Below are 20,802 nucleotides of genomic sequence, written 5' to 3'. Positions count from 1 at the left end.
TCCATCTTGGGGTGCTGCCCCGTCTCCATGGTAACCCTGGCTCTTCCCCCCCCACTGACCCCGGCCTCCATCTTGGGGTGCTGCCCTGTCTCCATGGTAACCCCTTGTGTTCCCCCCGCCGCGCTGACCCCGGCCTCCATCTTGGGGTGCTGCCCCGTCCCCATGGTAACCCCGTCTGTCCCCCCCCTCGCGCTGACCCCGGCCTCCATTTTGGGGTGCTGCCCCGTCCCCATGGCAACGCCCCCCCGCCCCGTGACCCGCCGCCGGGCGGGAAGGGCCGGGCCCAGCGCGGGAGGCGGCGGGAGGCCCAGCCCGGCGCGGCGCGGCCCGGCGCGGCCCCGCGCGCCCTCGGCGGCGCCGCCGCCGCTCCGTGGTGGCGGGTGGATGCGGCCGGGCCGCGCCGGGCCCCGCCGCGCCGCGCCGCCGGCGATGTCGGACCCCAGCTGCTGGGGCGCGGCGCCGCCCGGCTACCGGGGCCAGCGCGGCGCCGGCGCCCTGCTCCAGCGCTCCAAGAGGTACCGGGGCGCCGCGGGGGGGCCTGGGCGCGGCCGGGGGCGGCGAGGGGGCCCGTGCGCCGGGGGGGAGCTGTGTCCCGGGGGCTGGGGGGGCTCCGCACCGCCGGTGCCTGGGTTGTGGGGGGGGGGCTGTGCCACGAGGAGCCGTGTGGCGGGCGTGGGGGGGGCTGTGCAACCCCCGGTGCATCCCGGGACTGCGGGGGTGCATGGGTGGGGGGGCTGTGCAACCCCCGGTGCATCCCGGGACTCCGGGGGTGCATGGGTGGGGGGGCTGTGCAACCCCCGGTGCATCCCGGGACTCCGGGGGTGCATGGGTGGGGGGGGCTGTGCAACCCCGGGTGCATCCCGGGACTCCGGGGGTGCATGGGTGGGGGGGCTGTGCAACCCCGGGTGCATCCCGGGACTCCGGGGGTGCATGGGTGGGGGGGGCTGTGCAACCCCGGGTGCATCCCGGGACTGCGGGGGTGCATGGGTGGGGGGGCTGTGCAACCCCCGGTGCATCCCGGGACTCCGGGGGTGCATGGGTGGGGGGGCTGTGCAACCCCGGGTGCATCCCGGGACTCCGGGGGTGCATGGGTGGGGGGGGCTGTGCAACCCCGGGTGCATCCCGGGACTCCAGGGGTGCATGGGTGGGGGGGCTGTGCAACCCCGGGTGCATCCCAGGACTCCGGGGGTGCATGGGGGGGGGTTGTGCAATGCAGGCTGCATCCCAGGACTCCGGGGGTGCATGGGCTGGGGGGCTCTGATCCAGTGGGTGCACCCCGGGGGTGCATGGCTTGGGGGGGGGCCTGTGCATCGGGGGTGCACCTGGAGCCCCAGTAGGTGCATGGCTTGGGGGGCCCTATGCTCAGGGGGTGCACGGGCTGGGGGGGCGCATCCTGGGGCTTCGGGGGTGCCCGGGCAGGGGTACCCGCACAGCGCTGGGGGGGGCACATTGGGAGCCCCACACATGGTGCAGGGGCCCAGGGCCTGAGGGCATGCACGTTTTGGGGCCCCGCACACCGAGGAGCAGCAGGGGAGATGCGCTTTGGGGGGGTGGAGGTGGGGGTGCCCGCGAGCCCCTCGTGTCGGGGTGGGCTCCGACGGGCCGAGTCCGGGGCAGCAGCACCGTCCGGCTGGCAGAAGAGCCCGTGGCCACTGAAATGTGAAAATTTGGGTGCCGTGGTTGGCCCAGGAGGGAAATTCACCTGTGGTTTTACACAAAAGAGGTGTTTAAGGCAGTGTGGAGGCAGCGCGCGATGTTCCTTCAGCTGAATGATACCCATTGTGCTTATCTTTTAATATTCCTAGGGGGTGGAACGAGGCAGTGCGGTCGCTTAGCAAATTAATCCATCCAGTGCAGATGTCAGTCCGGGAACGTGCGCGCCTGGTTTTAGGCAGGAGCTAACGCTGCAAACGTCGCGTACCTGTGAGACTGCCGATTAAAGCTCCTCAGTAAATGGGAAAAGGCGTAGATTAAAGTATCAGCGCTGGCGGTAACGCCGATGGGGAGCTGCAGCGTGTCCCGCAGCGCGGCACCGCTGGTGAAGAGCGTTTCGGAGTGGCTGAGCATTTGGGGGGGGGGACACACGCTCTTTTAGAGATATGTAACCGGAGGGATAATCTAGGCAGTCATGTGTCTCTAACCAAGCATGATGAGACCGTAATTCTCTTGAAGGGCACAGGATTTGCTCTCCTTTCATCAGTATTCCTAGAATCTAGTGATCGAGCCGCTCTGGCCTATTTTACAGTGGGCAGAAAGCAGATGATGTTATTTACTGTGATTAAGAGCCCTGTAATGTCAGAGGAATCCTAATTTCCTGCCGTGTGGCGGCCGAGGAGGCTGGCGTGATGCGGGGCAGGACCGCGAGCCGGTTCGGTGGCTCTTCGCAGGGGCTGTGCGTGGTAGGAGCAGCCCCTGACATGTAGCATCTTCGCCGTGGACAAGCGGGACAGAAGACGTAACAGGTACCGCCACCTGATTTCATTACTGGGAAACTGCAGCACAGGGCGATGCCGTGATTTGTTCGAGGGTGCAAGGGGTGAGGCAGGTTCTTCAGCCTGTTTTCTTCCTGCCTCCTCAGGGCAAAGAAATCAGTATGTATTGAGCTGACTTGTTTGATGCTTTTGTAAAGCTCCGGCCCAGGGAATTCTGCGGTTCCTTGGGCAGATTCGAGTCCTCGCTCTTTGGAGGTGCCGGGAGCATGGCTCTCCCTCTCCAGGACTGGGAGCCATGCGTCCACGCTGTTGGGCTCTACATCTTACTTGGAGAGGAGATGGTTGCGTTGCGTTGGGTTGCGTTGCGTTGGGTTGCGTTGGGAAGAGGGGCCGTGGCGGCACTGCAGACTGATGCAAGGTGCACGGCCCGGGCAGATTGCCCTATAAAAATCCGGGCCGGCCCAGAAAATCAAGCTAGCGGCTTTCTCGCGAGCTGCGGTTAGACACAGCTCTTGCTGAAGGCAGGGCCGTGCCGCCAGCGCGTGAGCAACGGCGGAGCAGGGCTGCAGCTGAGCGGTGCAGGTCCTGGGGAGCTGGTAGCTCGGGCGCGCAGCCGGCGCCTGGCAGCGTTTTGCGCTTAGCCGTTTCGACGCCGCTCTGCAGCGTGCCCCGTTGTGCCTCGCTCTCTGGAGGCAGCGGAGTATGCTTTAATCACAAGCGCAGTGGGGAAGAAATGCTGAGCAGCGGCGTGGAAACTTTGGATAAAGCTGCTTGGTTCAGTGGGTTTAGATGTTAAGCACGAAATTATCCCACTGGAAACAAATCTCTCCTGGGAGAGGAAATCGTGATACACTGCACTCTTAACCCCCCAGCCTCAAAGCGCTTGGCACCATAGTGCCGTGCGCCTGCTTTGGGGAGCTGGAGAAACACTTTGTCTGCAGCCACCCAAAGAAGAGACCCAGGAATCCAGATTCATGTGCTCAACCACAGACGGGGGAGCTGATCGGCCTGCTTGTGCTCGAGACCGTGCCCGTTGCCTCCCGGCGCAAGCCCTGCCTTGCAGCGTGCCGCAGCCGCCGGCCGGCACTTCCCGTCAGCCCCGTGGCTGTCCCAACTGTGACGCCCATGGGGTAGGAAGGTGGAAGCATTGCCAAGGGGGTTCAATTCCAGGCTTAGGACTAGGTTTTATGCGCTCCGGCTTTTGTAGGCATGGCCAAGCTCGCTCCAGTCGCTGCGTCCCTCCTAGCAACGCAGCCCTGGTAACAGGGCTCCGGCTGCCGCAGCGCTTGCTCAGTGGCACGGCTCCGTCTCGCGCCCGTGCGGCGGCACGTGCCCGGCCCGGACGGGCTCCGCAGACCCCGCCACGTCCGCCCCGGCTGCTCCGGGGACGCGTCCGGCTGCCCCGGCCCGGCTTGCTGCGCTGGAACAGGCGCCGTGCGGGAGCCCTGGGGAAGAGGCGGCTGAGCCTCGCGCTCCTTTCTGCCTGTTGTTCCCACTGTCACAGGTGACAGGCGCCGGGCTGGGATCCCACAGAAGTCGCTCTCCCGTTCTGCCGTCCTGGGAAGCGTTAGCGACGGGTGCTCGGTTTCCTTAACGCCGTGCTGGAGAAACGTGCTGTCCGTCGCGCAGGGAGGGAGCGGGATGCCCGCGGGCGCCTGCCGCTAGCTTGCAGGTCACAGGCGTTTCCCAGCATTGGCCCTACCTACAGCCTGACGGTTTAGTGTCACCGTGTTTCGGTCTCCGGCGACTGCAGACGTCACGGGCCGGTGGCGCTGGGGCCGGGGGCTGCGCAGGGGAGGGAGTCACGTGCGGTCCCCGGCCCGCGCGGCTGTTTACTTCCTGGCTCCCGAAGCGGCTTGTTTTGCTAAAGGCTTTGGGGCCGCAGATGCTGTCGCACACTTTCCACATCCTTTGCAAAAGCGCCGGATGGTGACGGCAGTGCTGAGGCCGCCGGCTCCGAGCAGCTTTGGCGATGCTCTGCGCAGGCAACATGTCACCGCATACGAGCAGCTCTCGAGATGCTGACTGCGATTTTCCACTCCATTTTTGGTAAAACTTACCAAGTGTGCAATTAGTGATGGAGGCATAGATGGCAGCGAGAGCTGGCTGCAGCCCAAGCGTGTGCCCTGAAGGCTGTGCGGGCTTGTTTCTAGCCCACGGCTTACGCGTTTGGGGGGAAGGCAACCAGCTGTAGCTGATGCGTCAGGCAGAGCGGGGTTGGTGGCGCAAGATGGTTGTAGTGCCGAGGGTGGAGCGCGCGGAAACAGGAAGCATCAGACTCTGTCTGTGCAACGATTACTGGAACTTGCTTAGCCAAAGGTTTGTTTTCACTTCCAAAATGAGCTCTCCCAAGTGGGAGCACGCGAGGATAGCGCGGAGCTGCCAAGGACAGCGCGTCACCTCGCCCGGCCGCAGAGGGCAGCCCCTGCTGCCCGGGTTTCCCCGGCCGGGGCGACGCAGCGGAGCGGCACGCGCCCGCTGCCGAGCTTCATGGGCGAGCGGAGCCCCAGCAGCCCTCGGCGGCCCCAGCAGCGGGGCGATACGAAAGCGTGCTTTCCGCAGCAGTTCTGTTGAATAAAATCTGCTTGGGCTGCTGTGGTGGAGGAGCGCGCTTGCTCGCAGCGTCCCGTTTATCCGTGCGGCGTGCAGAGCCCTCGACGGGATCAGCAGCGGGAAGCTGCGGGTTGCTCTCGCCCTCGGGCGGGTGCTGGGGGCGGGTTCGCAGCCGTAGGGGCTGCAGCATCTGCTAAATCCCCCCCTAAAGAAGGGGGCTAGGCAAACCCAGGCAGGCACGAGGGATCGGCGCATGGTGCTGGCTGCAGGAGAGGTTCAGCATCTGCGCGGGGGAGCCCGCAAGGAGCCTCCCGAGGAGGACGTGCCCCGCGGCAGATCCCGGGATGCTCCCGGGAAGGTTTCTCCCTGCCCCCTCAGCTCCGGTGCCGAGCAGGCGGGATTCCAGCCATCCGAAGCTGTTGCGGTTGTTGGTGCTCCAGCTCGGGGTGCTGGTGTTCCCGTGGAGCTCGGGGAGGTCCGTGGTGCGGTCCTGGACAGGCGTCCCGGGAAGCCCTGGTTCGTGGAGGACACAGCTCGGAGAGGAGGATCTTCAGGACGCCCCGGACCAGCCTCCCTGGTCGCTGGCTTGGCTGAGACGTTTGGCCTCAAGTGGAGGAGTTGGGACTCCTGCTTTCAAAGAGGAGGCTGCACCGAGGCTCTTCTGGAGGGTTAAATCCATCCTTCCCCTCTGGAAAGTGCTTCTCCGCTCCCTGCGCTGCTCACTCGCGTTGCTGGATATCTAAAATACGGCTTTCCAATCCCGTAGCCGGGGAACGTGAGGAGTCGCACACGTTGGACGGCGAGCGTGGGAGGTGACCGGCTGCCTGGTGTGGCTCCGCGCACGTGCGCTCGCTCCTGGGGGCCCCGCTGGAAAAAGAGCGGACTTGGAAAGTCTTATCAGCCTCGTGTCACCGCTGTGCACACAGCGGAGGCCAGGCTCTCCGGCGGACCTTGGGTTTCCGCACGAAAGGCAGGCGGTGGCCGTGAGCGGAGCGGGTCAGTCTCTGACCTTTGGCGTAATCAGCGTTTGCGGCGCAGTGGTGCAGCGAGAGCCTGCCCGGGGGGGCCGCGTGCTCGCCGCTGCGCACGCTCCCCGTCCCGCGGAGACGGCGTTTGCTGCGTAGCGTTTCCGCGCCCGGGATCGGGGGAGAATCCCTTCCCGCTGGGCTCGTTCGCCAGACCCGGTGCGCGTCCGCGGCCACCTCACGGGACTGAGCAAAGTACTTTAATTGGTGGTGTCCGTGCACGTTTCCATCCCAGCCTGGGAAGGAAATCCTGCTCTGTCTCTGCAGAACTTGCAGCCTGAGGAAGCAAATAAGCAGGAAACGCAATTTGACCTACTTTATTTAAATTTGGCTCTTGGGCGTATTGAAATTTTCATGGGGCTGTGGCCTTGATCTGACATTTATAAAAATCTCCGCTCATCTGGTTTCTCTGGCACGTTTTCTCGCTTTTCAGGAGGGCTCAGTGAATCAAATAACGATGCAGGGAAGAGGCAGTGTGAGGCTGGCCCAGTTTGTGTGCAGGCTGGAACATGAAACAACAACCAAGGGCTGCAGGCAGGCTCCGAGGGGGAGGAGTATCCTGACAGCCGAGTCTGTTCCTCTGCAAGCCGGTTGTATCAAATGTCTCCCTAGAGATGCCGAAGTGCAGCTCTTTCCAAAGACCTGGCAGCTGCGTGCCGGAGCACTGCAGCCAGAGCCAGAGGTGCGACTCTCCGCAGGAGAGGACGTGGAGTTGAACTCGAAGGAGGTTTTCCAGGCGAAGGCTGCGAGCATCCCTTTAACAGAGCAGCGCCCTGTGCAGCGCAAGGCACGTCGAAAGCTGAGCCTGGCTGGAAACGCAGGGCTCGGGGGCGATGAGCCTCTCCGAGTCTGGCGCGGCTGCCGGAAGGAAGCTGCCGGTCGGAGGAGATGCGGGTCTGGGAGGAAGAGATCTGCCAGCGTGCTCTCTGCAAGGGGGGACCTTTCTGGTGCTTTCGTGCCCCGCTGATCGCTGGCACTCTGCTCTGCACTGAGCATCGCTTGGCTTCCCGCTCAGCAGACTGAAAGGAAGTTTAAATGTGCTAACTGTATTTTAAACGTAGGTTTAAACGGGTTGCGTATTGCAAGAATAGGGCTGCAGCGTCTTATGGCAGGTGGTCTTCCAAGTGTGTTCCTTGCATGCACGTTTGCAAGGGGACCTTGAAGCTGTGACTTGCAGGAGGGGTAAAAAGAAAGCAAAAATGAAATTCCTGTAAGAAGAATTGCAGTCTTGTGAGTTTTGAGGCTAGGAAAATAGATTGCGATACGGAGGGCAGGTGCTTGCAAACGTGCCCCTTCGGTTGAGCGTGAGATCCTGTCTCCAGGCCCGGTGCGGTGCCGTGAGCGCGGACAAGGCTGGGCTCGTGCACGGAGCTGCTTTTCATCCTGGCTCCGTCACGTGTTTGGCTTCCTCCGCCTGAGCTTCCTGCCTTTGGTTTGAAGAAGTGCGTCTGAGCTAAAGCTCTCCCTCGGGTAGTTCTTCTCCACTCGTGTGTGAGCACGGAGCGGGCAGAGCAGAGGGGGCAGGTGGTGCCGCAGATCGGGTGAAGGCGGTAGGGTTTCTCCGCTGGGGTGGCTGTGCCTGCGCTGAGAGGCACGGCAAAGGCTTAGGGGTCAGGGACTGACTGTCCTCTCCGGTATGATGTGGGGGACGTGAAGTGTAAAGAAGGTTACAGGAACTGGGGGGCATTTTCTACACTGTAAAGTTGGTGTGGTTGTGACCTAAAGCAGCTTGGCATTTCCACCTCTTCCTCTTTTTAGATCCCTTTTTCTATTCTCGCCCCATGAGCGTTGCCCAACTGTCCACATGCATCTTCCCTCCCCAGCTAGCCAAAACCAGAAGTGGGACCTTGACGAGACGGTTTGTCTTTAAAGATGATGATGTTGGCCCTTCTCCAGCAGCGTTTCACCGGGGACATGCTCTTCCCTGGGGCGGCGGTTCTGCAATCGATGCTGCAGCCGCAGCCGTGCCGTGCCCCGGGCTAGGCCTGGCCACCCCCTCGCTGCCACCCGGGCGAGCCGAAGCAGGGGGCTGCAAAGCACTGGCTGAAAACAAGTCTTACATCCCCAAGTCTGTCCAGCCGCGCCTGTCCTTTGCTTTACCACCCAACAATTAATTCTCCCGTTTTCATTTCTAGTTGTCGAAGCAACAACAGGAAGAGTTTGGTGGTGGGAACCCCATCTCCAACCCTCTCGCGGCCTCTCTCCCCTCTCTCAGTGCCTACAGGTAAGGGGGATGCTGTGGGGGGGAGAGATGGGCTGTGCATCGGCCAAAATAACCCGGAATAGGGTCTCTTTGGAAACTTTCCCTGGAAATGCATCAAGGGGGACTGGGTGGCTTATGCCAAGGAGCCCAAAGGTTAAAATCCTTTCTCGGAGCGTGGCTGAGCTGTGGCACCATCTCTGCTGTAATGCCTGTTTCCACCCCCGGCTCTCGGCCGTGGCGGGTGGCAATAACCCGGAATAGGGTCTCTTTGGAAACTTTCCCTGGAAATGCATCAAGGGGGACTGGGTGGCTTATGCCAAGGAGCCCAAAGGTTAAAATCCTTTCTCGGAGCGTGGCTGAGCTGTGGCACCATCTCTGCTGTAATGCCTGTTTCCACCCCCGGCTCTCGGCCGTGGCGGGTGGCAGTCCCTGAGGATTTGGGGTCTGTTCAGTTCATTTTGCCCATTGCAAAGTGCCACAGCAGCTGCTGGGGAGAGGAATTTGGAGGCCTGTCTTAATCCTGTTGCAAGCGCAGTTGTCCGCGGTGGGCAGTTACCTCCCAGCAGGCTGGTTTCTGTCTGCAGGAAGCAGGTTTATTTTCCAGGAGGGAATAGAAGGGTTGTTTAGGAAACAATTGACTCCCTGACTCTTTAATCTGAAGGAGCAGCTGCGGGATCACAGACAATGTGCGGGCAGAGATTGTGCTCACTTCTCACTTTCTCCCTGCAGCCGGGAGCAGTCCTTTGGACAGCCCGCGCAATTTCTCCACCAGCACTTCTGTCAACTTCCCCTTTGCTCGCAGGTGAGTCCTGTGTCGTCTCTCCCTCCTCCAAGAGCGTTAGCGGTTCACCCTGGCGTGAGGCTAATGGAGGAATCAGCTCTCCTTTGGGTCCCTTTGGGGCGAGAGGTTGCAGTTAGGAATAGATGAGCTTCCAGCCTGCAGGGATCCACGTTCACGCAGTTTTTGCGGCTGTGGGCTTTGGGCAGGCTTGCGTTTTCTAAGCCAGTGCACGGCTCAGACGGCCCTTTCCCAGGGCAGTGGGAAAAATGGCTTTTCTGCATGCCTCTGTGAAGTAGAGCAGGATATGGGGGGAGGGCGGTCCAAAGATCCCAAGAGCTCTCCCCACTATTTGCTTTATCTTCATCTTTCCCTTTGCTCCGTGGGGTTTGCGAGTTGTGTTGCTTCTCAGGCTTGTGCTGGTCCTCAGGAGAGTGCCAAAAAAATCCATGAGCTGGGACTGCTGTCTTGTTCTCAAGTGATTTCTTCTGTTCCTTTTTTTTTTCCACCGTTTCTGGTTCTGGTTTTGTTTTCTCTGCCTCGGTGCCCCTTCCCTTGTGACTGGAACCTCCCACCGCCCTCCAGCCATGCTCCTCGGACTGACAGGCAAGTACCAGCGGAGCAGGCCCTCCGTGGGCCCGGGGACGGAGAGAAGGGCTTGTGCAGGGGGCTGTATTCACGTGAAGCGTCTGCCCCACTTCGGCATATCCCTGCTCTTCTTCTTCTCCCTGTGTTTATGCCTTGCATCCCTGGGCAGGACAAGCCAGGCTGTGCTGGCTGCAGCAAGGCCGTCGGGTTTGTGGCGTTGCTCTGTGACTGCAGCTCCAAGAACAGAAACTGTTCTGTTCCCGTCACGCTCTCGGTGGCCACGAGTTCAGCCCCAAATTCTGACCCGCTCAAAGCGTTGCCACCAAAGTCTAAACAGACGCTCAGCAGACATCCAGAGCTGGGTTGCTCGGCCGGGTCTGCGTGGAAGAAGATCTTCCCGCTTCCCTTCCCCAGCCGCTGCTGCTAACCCCGCGAGTGTGCGCATGCAGGAGCAGATGCCAAGACGCTTTGTTTAATTTCACATGTGGGGGCAGATGGATGACGTTAACCCGTTGATTGTCACATGGGAAAAAGCTGGAGGGCTGTGTTTAATTTCCGTGCTAGTAACGGAGCGAAAAGCCAAGCTGCTGGGCAAAGAGCGCAAGCCCGAGAGGGGGCCTGCAGGTAGCGAGGACACGCGGAGGCGGTGGCGGCGGATCAGCGCTTTGCCAGCTCTGCGGGCCTTGGCCCCGTGTCCTGCCCTGCTCTGCTTGCTGTGTTCACATGGGAAACAGCACAGAGAGGTGAAGGGCCTCGTCTTGACCTGGACATTGACCTGTCCATTAAAAATGTCTCCAAGAGGAAGTGTTCGCCTACGTTTAAGTGTTTGCCTTCCTGTTTGTAGCTCAACTCTGCTCTCAGTGGGTATGTGCTCTCTCTGAACGTGGCTCTAGGAATCAGGATTTCTGTAGAACAGAGTCCCAGAAGCCTAAATTTTGCTGTAATTAAGAATCAGATTTCACATTTTTTGCTTTCTGAAATGGATCTGTTCAAGCGCAGCATGTGGCAGATCAGGGCAGAGCTGTTGCGGGGCGGTAGCTGCTGGATCGCTTTGGATTTGCCACCCTGCCAAGCCCGGGCAGTCCCCCTTCCTGGGGACCCCTGCTCACCAGTTACTTCTCCTGCGAGAGGAACAACACCTGCACGCTGGGATTGTGGACTTGCCTTCCTTACTTGGGAAAATTAACTGTGCAAAATCACTGTTTATTTCCCTGATTTCCAGTCCCTTTGGAAAAGAGGTTTTGGAGCTGTCCCTGACTTTCTCATTAGAGCCAAACATGAGTTATCTTTCCCATCCTTATCTCTCTGACATTATTTCTTTATTTGCATTTACATGTTTTTTCCTGTGTGTGATTCCTGTGTTTGCACTTGCAGGGCTGATGGCAGAAGGTGGTCACTGGCTTCGTTACCCTCGTCTGGCTATGGGACTAACACCCCCAGCTCCACTGTCTCGGTAAACTTTGCTCTCTCGTGGTAGCAGACGGGAAGAACTGAAACACTTGAGCTTTAGCTGGGAACATGTGAAAAGCCTCCTGAGGTCTGTGATATCAGTTCCTAGGCAGCTCCTCGCTGGGGCTTCTCTGCTGACCACATGCTTTACCTGCATCATGTTTTCATAATGTGCTTTTCAGAAAGCTACAGAGTATTGCTAATGCAGCAGCTTCTTTTGTGCGTTAAAGCTTTGCTGCGTGTCCCTCTTTGAGCGTGCACGGGGTGCACCTCGTAGAAGAGGCAGGGCAGGAGCTGCTGAGGATGCCGCACGTAAATGCGGATCACGGTCAGCAGAGCCGTGCTGAGCTGGAGAGCTGCAGGTTTGGGGACGGGGTGGGAGTGAGCTGTGCAGACCTCGCGGGGCTGGGCTGGGGAGCGCCTCAGTTCGTGTAGTTTGGGGTTGCTTTCCATTTTCACATTACTGAACACAGCAGGTCTGTGCAAAGCGGCTCTGCACGCTGCCTGTCAGTGTTTCCAGTCTACTAAGAGGCTCCAAGGGGTATTTTTCTAGAGAGTTTGCTGGTTTCTGCCCTGCTGCCCTGGAGGGACGGAGCTGCCTCCTGACTCCCTACCTCTGTCGTTCTTTCCAGTCGTCTTCATCCTCCCAGGAGCGTCTGCACCAGTTGCCGTACCAGCCCACCCCCGATGAGCTGCATTTCCTTTCGAAGCATTTCCGCAGTACGGAGAGTGTCACGGACGAGGAGGGGCGGCACTCGCCCTGCCTGCGGCCACGATCCAAGAGCCTAAGGTACCGAAACCGCCAGCTGCCTGCCAGCCGCGCGGGGGAGCGGGCTGCTGGGGCGGTACTCAAGGCGCTGGCACGGCGATGCACAGGGTCTCGGGAGCAGCCTCTTCTACAAGTGTGTCAGGGCTCTGCCCTCTCGCGAGCTGTTCCTGGGACGTCCTGGTCCCGCTTGGCCAGACCCGTGACGTTGAGCAGCCCTGATGCGGTTTTTCCCATCGCAGGGGAGTCTGGTAGAGCTCCGTGCGTGTTAGTCAGAGCCTGTTTTTCAGCAGTTTCTTGTCTGCTAGGATGTGGCATTTTTTTTTCCTGGAAACGGATGACATCTGAGAGTCAGGTTCCTTGGGATGAGGTCTGAGAAACTGGAATTTGTTCCAGAAAGGTCATTTTACAGCCTCTTGCTGAGTTGTCTCAAAGGCCTCAGCGGAGAGGGGAACCGCAGGTCAGATCAAGTCGTGGCATCTGCTCTGAGTGCCCCTCATGAGCTCTCCTTGCAGAGCATGCAGCTGAGTCAGGGGCACGGCTGAGAGGCTGCCAACCCGACCGGCCATTAAAAGATTAAAAGGCCTGTTTATGTGCTTGGATTGGGAAGCATTACCTATATTAAATAAAGCTGAGTGCTGCAGGCACATCTGTAGGCTGTGCCTCCCCTGCTAAGCCTTTGCCTCTCCGGAACAAGAATCGCAGGTGGGTGCGCGGCTTTCGCAGGGGTCCTGGCAGTGCGATTTGTGCGGGGGACTCTGCTCCGTGGCCTCTCTGTGTGGTGGCCAGAGCAGAGGGGAGATTGGAGAGCTGAGGTCTGTGGGCCACGGCATAGCGTAGGCTGAACGAACAGACTGCTGAGCTCCTCACTGCCCCCTCAAGACCTTGCTCTGCGCGAGGAGCACTTGCTGGTCAAGTTTCTACCTGTCAAACACAGGGAGTTTGGTTTTTTTGCAGGGGCTGTTTTAGTTAAATCCTCTTTTCCTTTTGTGAAATGTTTGAGACCCTCTTTGTACCTCGCACTTGCTGTGATTTATGGAGGCAGCACTGTAGCTGGCCTTGTGTGTTCTCCGCTGAAATTTCATTAAAATCAGATTAACCATCTGACAGATTTTGCGGGTTGTGACTTTCACCAAGGAAACGCCAGTTTTGTGGTTGCTGTTGCTTGTACAAAGCAAAAGTAGAGTCTCCGTGCTGAGTTAGGACTCACCTCTTAATGACAGGGAGCGGGCTGGGTCTGGTTCTGATTGTGGTATTTATTATATCATGGTTAATGAGTTGCTGGCTGCTCCCGTGGCTTGCTTTGCTTAAGGGGATTATAGACCCGTTGCCAGTGGCATGGGCCAGTGAGAGGCAGGGTCAGGTAAGGGCGCACGGAGGGTAAGAGAGAAGCTTTTTTTCCCTAAAGATCCCTGTGTCTGCTGGGGAGAGAGTGGGGTTTTAGTTGGGTTTTTTTGTGCCATCACCAATGAATTGCAAAAAAGCAACTACAGCAACAAACTGTGGAATCCAGGATGTCTGCAAATACTTGCCTGTGTGCAGTTGGCTGCAGTCTAGGCATCTTTCCAGTGGCTTTGTAGTTGCTGTCTATAATATTGACATCATGGCAGGGACTGAAGCAGAAATTCTAGCATGAGAGGAAGCAAAAGATGAGCTATCTGTTTAAAATGAAGTGACTAATGCATTAGCTTTTCAGCTCTGGAGACCTGGATTCAAAGTGACCTTGAATTTTCAAGTGACTTGAGTTTGGAGACCTGGGTATACAGAAGGTTAACGCTCCCTGGACCTGACAGCTAGCATGCAATCTCCCGCGTGGGGCTGTCTCAACCTCTGCCCAGGGTGCAGCTCGCTGGGGAGGGGAGGAAGTGCTGTGGCTGGGAAAGCAGAGCGTTTCCGGAGGGAGCGCGCTGAGCCAGCTGAGCAGCGTTGGCAGGCGTGCTGCGGTGGGGAGGCCCCGGGGCGCGCTCGGTCGGCGTGCTGGGGGAGGGATGCTGCTGGGAGTGCTGGCACAAGGCTGAGTGCTCAGCTCGGATGTGCGTTAACAGCTTGTGACACTTGGGATGGAGGGTTACGGAGAGAAAACAAATTGTGGTGACTCTCCAGGGGCAGTAACTATTTGCATAGGTGTAAATGACTTAGATCTCATAATGCAGCTCGCTTCCTCCCCCTCCTCCCTCCACAGCCCTGGACGAACAAGTGGAATGTTTGATAACGAGATTGTGATGATGAACCATGTCTACAAGGAGCGGTTCCCCAAGGTAACTGCCTGGCCTGGTGAGGACAACTCACGTTAGTGCCTCCAACACATTTTGACAGCTTCTTCTCCAGAAAAATCACTTCTCTGTGCTGGAAGATAAAACGTACAGATACAGGGAGGGTGTTGGAGGGCACTGGGGACACAGTAGCTAACCGGGGAGACAGGGACATATGGTTCTGCCTCATCACGGAGCCATAGAGCCGTGCAAACAGCAGTCTCTGGAGATATCAGGGGCCTCTCCGGTTTAGTGGAAGCCTGGTCCCAGGTGGGGCTGTGCAACCTGTGGTGTGCACACGGATAGTGGAGCTGCAGGAGCTGGTAGCTGCAGATCAGCAATTCTGTTGGCCAAACCCTGAATGTGGTGTTGGGGTGCGTGTTCCCGGGCATTACCGTCTGTTCTGCCTTGCAGGCCACAGCCCAAATGGAAGAGCGTCTGCAGGACACTATCACGAACTTCTCCCCAAGCAGCGTTCTGCCACTGGCGGACGGGGTGCTGGGCTTCATCCACCACCAGATCATTGAGCTGGCCCGGGACTGCCTGGCGAAGTCCCAGGAGGCTCTCATCACCTCCCGCTACTTCATGGAGCTGCAGGAGAAACTCGAGAAGATGCTCAGAGATGTGAGTGTGGGGCAGTTCCTGCCCAGTCCCATCTCCCGGGGTACAGGGCATCGGTGACACTGCGGGCTTCTGTCTCCTCTCCGGCAGGCTCAGGAGCGTTCAGAGAGCGAGGAGGTGAAGTTTATTGACCAGCTGGTGAGGAAGCTGCTGATAATAATCTCCCGCCCTGCGCGCCTTCTGGAGTGCCTGGTAAGAGCCAGCGGCTCCCGCACCGCCCATGCACCTCTGCGCTCGGAGCTGCCTACATCCCCGTCCTGGGGGGAAGAGCTCCGTACCGAGGGGCAGACAGGTGCCCCTCCAGGAGATCACCATCATCCACCGTGACCCTGGGACAGTTCCAGGCTGTGTGATCTCTGTTATGGTCTGCATCTGCCCAGAGAGGAGATGTCACAGTAGAAAGAGCCTGTTCTCTCTAACCTGTTTGGTCTGCCATGAGAATTGCTCCTGGTTAGCAGCCTGGCTGGCCTACAGAGACACGCTAACACCACTCACAGTGTTAGAGCCGTTTCTTGGAGAGGAGAGGCTGGATTTTCCCAGCAGAGAGTGGAGATGTGAACAACTTTGCAAGTTTTCTCATCCGATTTTAGCTTTTATCTGTTACACTCTCTCTTTGAGCCCAATTGGCTAGTGGTTCCAGCATTTTCTACAGCTGGAAGAAGCCGTTGTGCCAAAGCGTGCTGCCAGCGTGCTCTCTGGAAGGTGTCCTCTTCTAGGCCAGGTCACAGGGCTGCATTTTTTTTATCTACCCTTTAAGCTTAGAAGCATTATGCTAGAAACAGGAGCAAGGCATTTAGCTTTCTCCTGCAAGCATCCAGAGCCTGTGCCCCAATTAAAGGGGCCATCGATGGGGCTCAGAGGACGGATTTAGCTTTGCAAAGTAAAGGCAGACTTGTTCCTTGACTTTGTTTGGTTTCCCCCTGTGTAGGAGTTTGACCCTGAGGAATTCTATCATCTCCTGGAAGCTGTGGAGGGACATGCTAAAGTTGGCCGGGGAATAAAGACCGACATTCCCCGATACATCATCAGCCAGCTGGGACTAGTCAAAGACCCGCTGGAGGGTAGGGAAGCGCTTGGGCTTGTCGCTGGGCTGAGGGCCTGGGCAAGGGTCTCCAGCAGGACACAGATTCCCGGGTTGCTGCTGGCCAACGCGAATGCGCGCTGGATGGCGTTTGGTGGCCCAGCAGGGCCGACCACCTCCAAGAGCACGTTGTGCTACGGGGAGGGCGTGTGGCCGCGGGGGCCTGTGTGCGTCACGGCACAGGCGGGGTGGCAAGCCACCGCGTTCTCCCCCGCTCACCCTTCCTCTGCGCTCCAGAGTGAGCCCAGCACCTTCCTTGGGCTCCCTCCTCCTCTCCCGTTCGTGCCCCCTCCCTGAAGGGTCCGTCATCCCACGGCTGCTTGCCTGCCAAGGGATTATACCTGAGCAATATGTAATACTGGAGTAGACCCTGGGGGATAAGGCTGCAGTGACCTGCAGGCAGCAGGCAGGGGCCGGAGTGGGCTGGGCTGCGGGACCAGGATGGAGTCCAAGTCTCTGTGCCAGCCCAGCATTTCTCATTATTGCTCCCTACATGTTCAGCAAAGTAGATTAATCTCAAGAACACTTAATCCATAGGAAGCCAAGGCCTTGGGGGAACCGTAATCCTTGAAGAACACGGCAATGACTATGGAAAAAGAGAATTATATAAATGTTTAACCTCTTAACGCTGTGACCTGATTTTCTCCATACAATAGCTCAAACAAAGCATGTAACTAAATCCCCATGGGGATCTCAGTGATTGGGGTGAAAGTGCTTGTTGGGGAATTATCTTTGTGGGGGTTGAGCATGAAGAAGAAGGTGAATATTATCACTGTCTCCTGCAGAAATGGTCCAGCTGGATCACTTTGACAGTGGGAACACCATCACACCGGAGAATGATGATGCCCGCGAGGTGAGTGCAGTGCTGCCGGCATTTCCCACACGATTCCTCCAGCTTTGTCCTGTGTCACTTCAGCCTGTAACTCTTTGCACCCTGTGGGCAGAGCAGCTCCTGTATTATCTTAGTCTGGAAGACAAGAATTAGGATCATCCCTTCCCTAAGGGAGTGACTGATGTGTGTGTGGGTGTTCAGGTGTTTTTATTGGTAGTATCTCACAGCCACCCCTAGTCTCTCTTGAGCTGCTGCTGTGTCGCGCGGAACGGCCCCCTGTTTGAGGCAGGTTTGGCTTTGCGGTCGCCATCTGCAAAGCTCCTCTGTCTTCTGGTTTGGGGCTCGCGGATGGGGAGGGCTTAGGGACGGTCCAGTCGGGGACCAGGAACGTCCCTCGGCACCTGCACCGTGTCTGTGTCGGTGATGGGCACTGCAGAAGCGATGAATTCCTGTGTGCAATCAGCACAGCAGTATGTAAAGCACCAGCAGGCAGGGAAACACTAAAACCTTCTGTGTCTCTTGTTCAGAGCCAGCCTTTGGCCGCCGCTCCGCGGAGGAAACCCTGCGAGAGTGACTTTGAGACCATCAAGCTGATCAGCAATGGGGCCTATGGGTGAGTGAGGAAGGGCCGTGCCCTAGCAGCTCTGCGGGAGCTGGCGGCTGCCCCGTGCGGTCTGGTCACAGCAGCAAACATCCAGATGAGAACTGCTCAGCTCTGAGCGCTGCCAGCTCCTCTGGGAACGTGGCGGAGCTGCGACCCTACAGGAGCACTTGGCTCTCCAGGCTGCAGCTGGTGTGCAGAGCTCTTGCCTTTCGTTGTGTTGTTACTGCTGTTGCATGCAAGTCTGGAAGAAGCAGGTTTGCAGGGTCTGCAGTTCCCCAGAAAGCCTGGCAGCATTTGCAACAGGACTGGAAACGTCCTTTTTAGCCAGCCTGGTGAACAGAGTGCGTGGCAGGTTACCTGTAGCAGAGGAAGCCTTGTGTCGTGATTATTTTTGGCTGTAAAGGCCTCCAAAGCCCACGTGCTCTGGATTTGCATGTTTCTGACCACAGCTGCCATTATGCCTCTCTGTCCGAGCCCTGCGGCCCTGTGTGATCGGTCCTGGACGTTGGAGGACATGTCCTGAGGCCCAGTTTTGCTCTCCCCTAGGGCTGTGTACCTGGTGAGGCACAGAGAGACGCGGCAGCGTTTTGCCTTAAAGAAGATTAACAAGCAGAACCTCATCCTGAGGAACCAGATCCAGCAGGTGTTTGTGGAGAGGGACATCCTGACCTTTGCAGAGAACCCCTTCGTGGTCAGCATGTTCTGCTCCTTTGAGACAAAGCGACACCTCTGCATGGTGATGGAGTATGTGGAAGGTGAGAACAGGGCTCGGGACTGGACGGTGCAGCAGGGAGGGAGAGTGGCAACGTCTGCCAGTCTTCTGTTGTAGAAGAGGTGAATGGCGAGGCCCTTGACATCCTTGTGATGCAGGAATGCAGAGAGGTGTCTGAGCACTCATAGCACCCTCCTGGGTCCTCACCGCTTTGCTCAGGGGGCCGGCAGCAGAGGGAAGCACAGAGAAATTCTCCTGCGTTTCTGAGTCTCTCACCTCGATGAAGGTGTTGGATGTGCTGCTCACTTAGGAGAGGGTTTCTGACACGGGCCCATGGATGGAGCTGCTCCGAGGCGGGGTGTGGAGGTCTCGCGTGGTGCTGGGAGCCCTGCCTGCTTGGGAGGCAGTCGGTGTAACCCTGCCCAGTGACCTCTCTCCCTTTTCTGAGCCCCACGTGCTCGGGGCTCAGGAGGACCCGTGTTCCCGCAGGGGGGGACTGTGCCACGTTGCTGAAGAACATGGGCCCGCTGCCGGTCGACATGGCAAAAATGTACTTCGCGGAGACTGTTCTTGCGCTGGAGTATCTCCACAACTACGGCATTGTGCACAGGGACCTCAAACCCGACAAGTGAGGACGTGGGTCAGGCCTGCGCCTGGGGTGGGCTGAATGGGGAAGGAGAGGGACTCATGCCATTCTCTGTGGAGAGGGACCGATCCTGGCCAAGGCCAGGGCATTGACAGAAGAGCGGGCGCCCTTTCATATAGTGCCCCAGCTCTGCTGCTCAGCCTCCATGCATAAGGGAGAGTTGGGGAGATAAAGGAGAATGAGGTTGCGTTTTGGCAAGTGAATGCTGATGCCCAAAGACCTGGTTTCCATATCCTCCCTCCTTGTTCTGTGCTGTTGCATGCAGCTGGGATGGAGACGTGGGGCTGTCCCCCTCCAGCTGGTCCTGCCCAGGACCGGCTGCATCTCTTTGTGTCTGTCTTCTGTTGCAGTTTGCTGATCACCTCCATGGGCCACATAAAACTGACAGATTTTGGTCTGTCAAAGATTGGCCTGATGAATATGACCACGAACCTGTACGAAGAGCACATAGAGAAGGACACTCGGGAGTTCATGGACAAGCAGGTACTTCCAGGATACCTGAGAGCTCACAGCGTTAGGGCAAAAGATTCAGGCTCGCTGGGGCATATGGCAATGCTGGCCCTGCTCTGCTTGGCTGATTTCCCGTTGCTGGGAACCAGAATAGACTCTGGGCCAGTTGCAGGCCTTGGTTTACTGCAGAGGGTGCAGAGGCATCAGCAGCACTGTTTATTCCCGTGCAGGTGTATGGCACTCCGGAGTACATCGCACCAGAAGTCATCCTCATGCAGGGCTACGGGAAGCCTGTCGACTGGTGGGCCATGGGCATCATCCTGTACGAGTTCCTGGTGGGCTGCGTCCCCTTCTTCGGAGACACCCCCGAGGAGCTCTTTGGGCAGGTGATCAGCGGTGAGTGTCAGCAGCTGCCGTGCGGTGGCAGTTCGGCTGCTTGATTCGCTCTTTCTGCCCAGCCTGGCAGCCGTGGCTCTTCCTTAACGTGCTCAGTGTTTCATTGCTTGGTTTTGTACCCACTGAATTTTTATCCTCCTCTTAGCGCTCTTAATCAGGCTTTATTGCAGCCACTTTGTGTGAGACTGTGTTTTAAGTCAGTGAAGGCCTTGGAGCCTGGATTTGCTGATTTGGGAGGATGGCTTTGTTTTGTTAGTGCTCCTAGTGGATTTTCCTCCTGCCTGGAAGTCACTTCTCCTGTGAACTTGCTTTGACGTGAGGCCCTGTCTGGTGCAAACTCTTCCTTCCAGCCCCAGACTTGCCCTGCCGCCCTGTGCCTACGCTGCACTCTGACCTAGCCGTATTAGCCCAATCTGTTGCTATCAGCAGAAGAAGGACTTCAGACTTGTTTTCCCTTTTGTTTCAGATGAAATTATATGGCCTGAAGGAGATGAGGCTCTTCCTGCTGACGCTCAGGACTTGATCACACGGTTGCTGCGGCAGTGCCCGCTCGAGCGCTTGGGCACCGGTACGTGCGTCCTGACCGCCACGGCGGGCAGGGCTGTGGTCCTTCGCGGGCGTGGGGCCATCACCCGAGATGGCTGCGTGACTCTGGGCTGAGCAGCGTTTGGGAGTTGCTTGGCACACTACTAATTCATGTCAAGGCTTTTGCGTTACAGAAACCAAAGTAAGTCCTGGCGCATTAAGGGTACTTGGACCCTTTCTGGTCAGGGTTTGCTCGGGGAAGCCGAGGCTAGTGCAGTTGCAGATCAGTCCTGTCTTAAGCCATTTGCTCTTTGGGGGAGAGGGTGCCGGATGAGTCGTTTCCGTGCCATTCAGGCTGAGAGCAGGAGTTAGCGTTTCGGGCTGCGCGCGTCCCCCCTAACGCGCGTCCCCTCTGCCTGCCAGGCGGTGCACACGAGGTGAAGCACCATTCCTTCTTCCTGCACCTCGACTGGAACGGGCTGCTCCGGCAGAAGGCAGAATTCATCCCCCAGCTGGAGTCGGAGGATGACACCAGCTACTTTGACAGTGAGGCCAAATCCATTCCTTTCCCTCTCTGTGAATCCTTTATTCCAGCTGCAGATCGGATGCTCTGGCAGGGGATGAAAATCTCCTGGATAGAGTTGGTCATTTCACAAGCTGGGTTAGGCTGCAAAACAGATTTAATTCTGTTTCCAAACCTCTCAGCCTTAAGAAAAGAATGCTACTTTCTCATCCCAAAACCTTCCTAGGGTTTGGGATTGGGTTGTCAGCCACAACACACCTCCAGAGGATGGCTGGGTGCAGTTAGTGCTCCGACCCCTTCCCCTCGGGGCCGGGGGCTCCACAGCAGGGCAGGAGCTTGCGTGCTGCCGGGCGGGAAGCAGCCCCC

The 20,802-nt window shown here is 58.2% G+C and overlaps 1 protein-coding gene across 8 annotated transcripts in view; it reads left to right on the top strand.

Moving 5' to 3' along the window:
* The window catches only part of MAST3 (microtubule associated serine/threonine kinase 3), a 35,140-nt gene that overhangs the window by 7,649 nt on the left and 6,689 nt on the right, over positions 1–20,802 (top strand). For 5 of the 8 annotated variants that reach the window (XM_064497346.1, XM_064497352.1, XM_064497350.1 and 2 more), the window contains 17 exons: positions 8,146–8,234; positions 8,943–9,015; positions 9,577–9,597; positions 10,954–11,032; positions 11,661–11,818; positions 13,977–14,052; positions 14,461–14,670; positions 14,758–14,859; positions 15,596–15,728; positions 16,534–16,601; positions 17,108–17,193; positions 17,731–17,939; positions 18,386–18,524; positions 18,893–19,025; positions 19,223–19,388; positions 19,855–19,956; positions 20,337–20,459. In XM_064497346.1, coding sequence (XP_064353416.1) covers positions 8,146–8,234; positions 8,943–9,015; positions 9,577–9,597; positions 10,954–11,032; positions 11,661–11,818; positions 13,977–14,052; positions 14,461–14,670; positions 14,758–14,859; positions 15,596–15,728; positions 16,534–16,601; positions 17,108–17,193; positions 17,731–17,939; positions 18,386–18,524; positions 18,893–19,025; positions 19,223–19,388; positions 19,855–19,956; positions 20,337–20,459 — 1,967 coding nt within the window. Of the gene's footprint in view, positions 1–265; positions 516–8,145; positions 8,235–8,942; positions 9,016–9,576; positions 9,598–10,953; positions 11,033–11,660; positions 11,819–13,976; positions 14,053–14,460; positions 14,671–14,757; positions 14,860–15,595; positions 15,729–16,533; positions 16,602–17,107; positions 17,194–17,730; positions 17,940–18,385; positions 18,525–18,892; positions 19,026–19,222; positions 19,389–19,854; positions 19,957–20,336; positions 20,460–20,802 lie in introns of those variants that run through there. The other 3 variants (XM_064497348.1, XM_064497349.1, XM_064497347.1) reach the window with 3 other exon arrangements.

The sequence above is a fragment of the Dromaius novaehollandiae genome, chromosome 25, assembly GCF_036370855.1.
Source record: "Dromaius novaehollandiae isolate bDroNov1 chromosome 25, bDroNov1.hap1, whole genome shotgun sequence".
Classification (NCBI taxonomy): domain Eukaryota; kingdom Metazoa; phylum Chordata; class Aves; order Casuariiformes; family Dromaiidae; genus Dromaius; species Dromaius novaehollandiae.
This window is presented reverse-complemented; position numbering and strand designations above follow the sequence as displayed.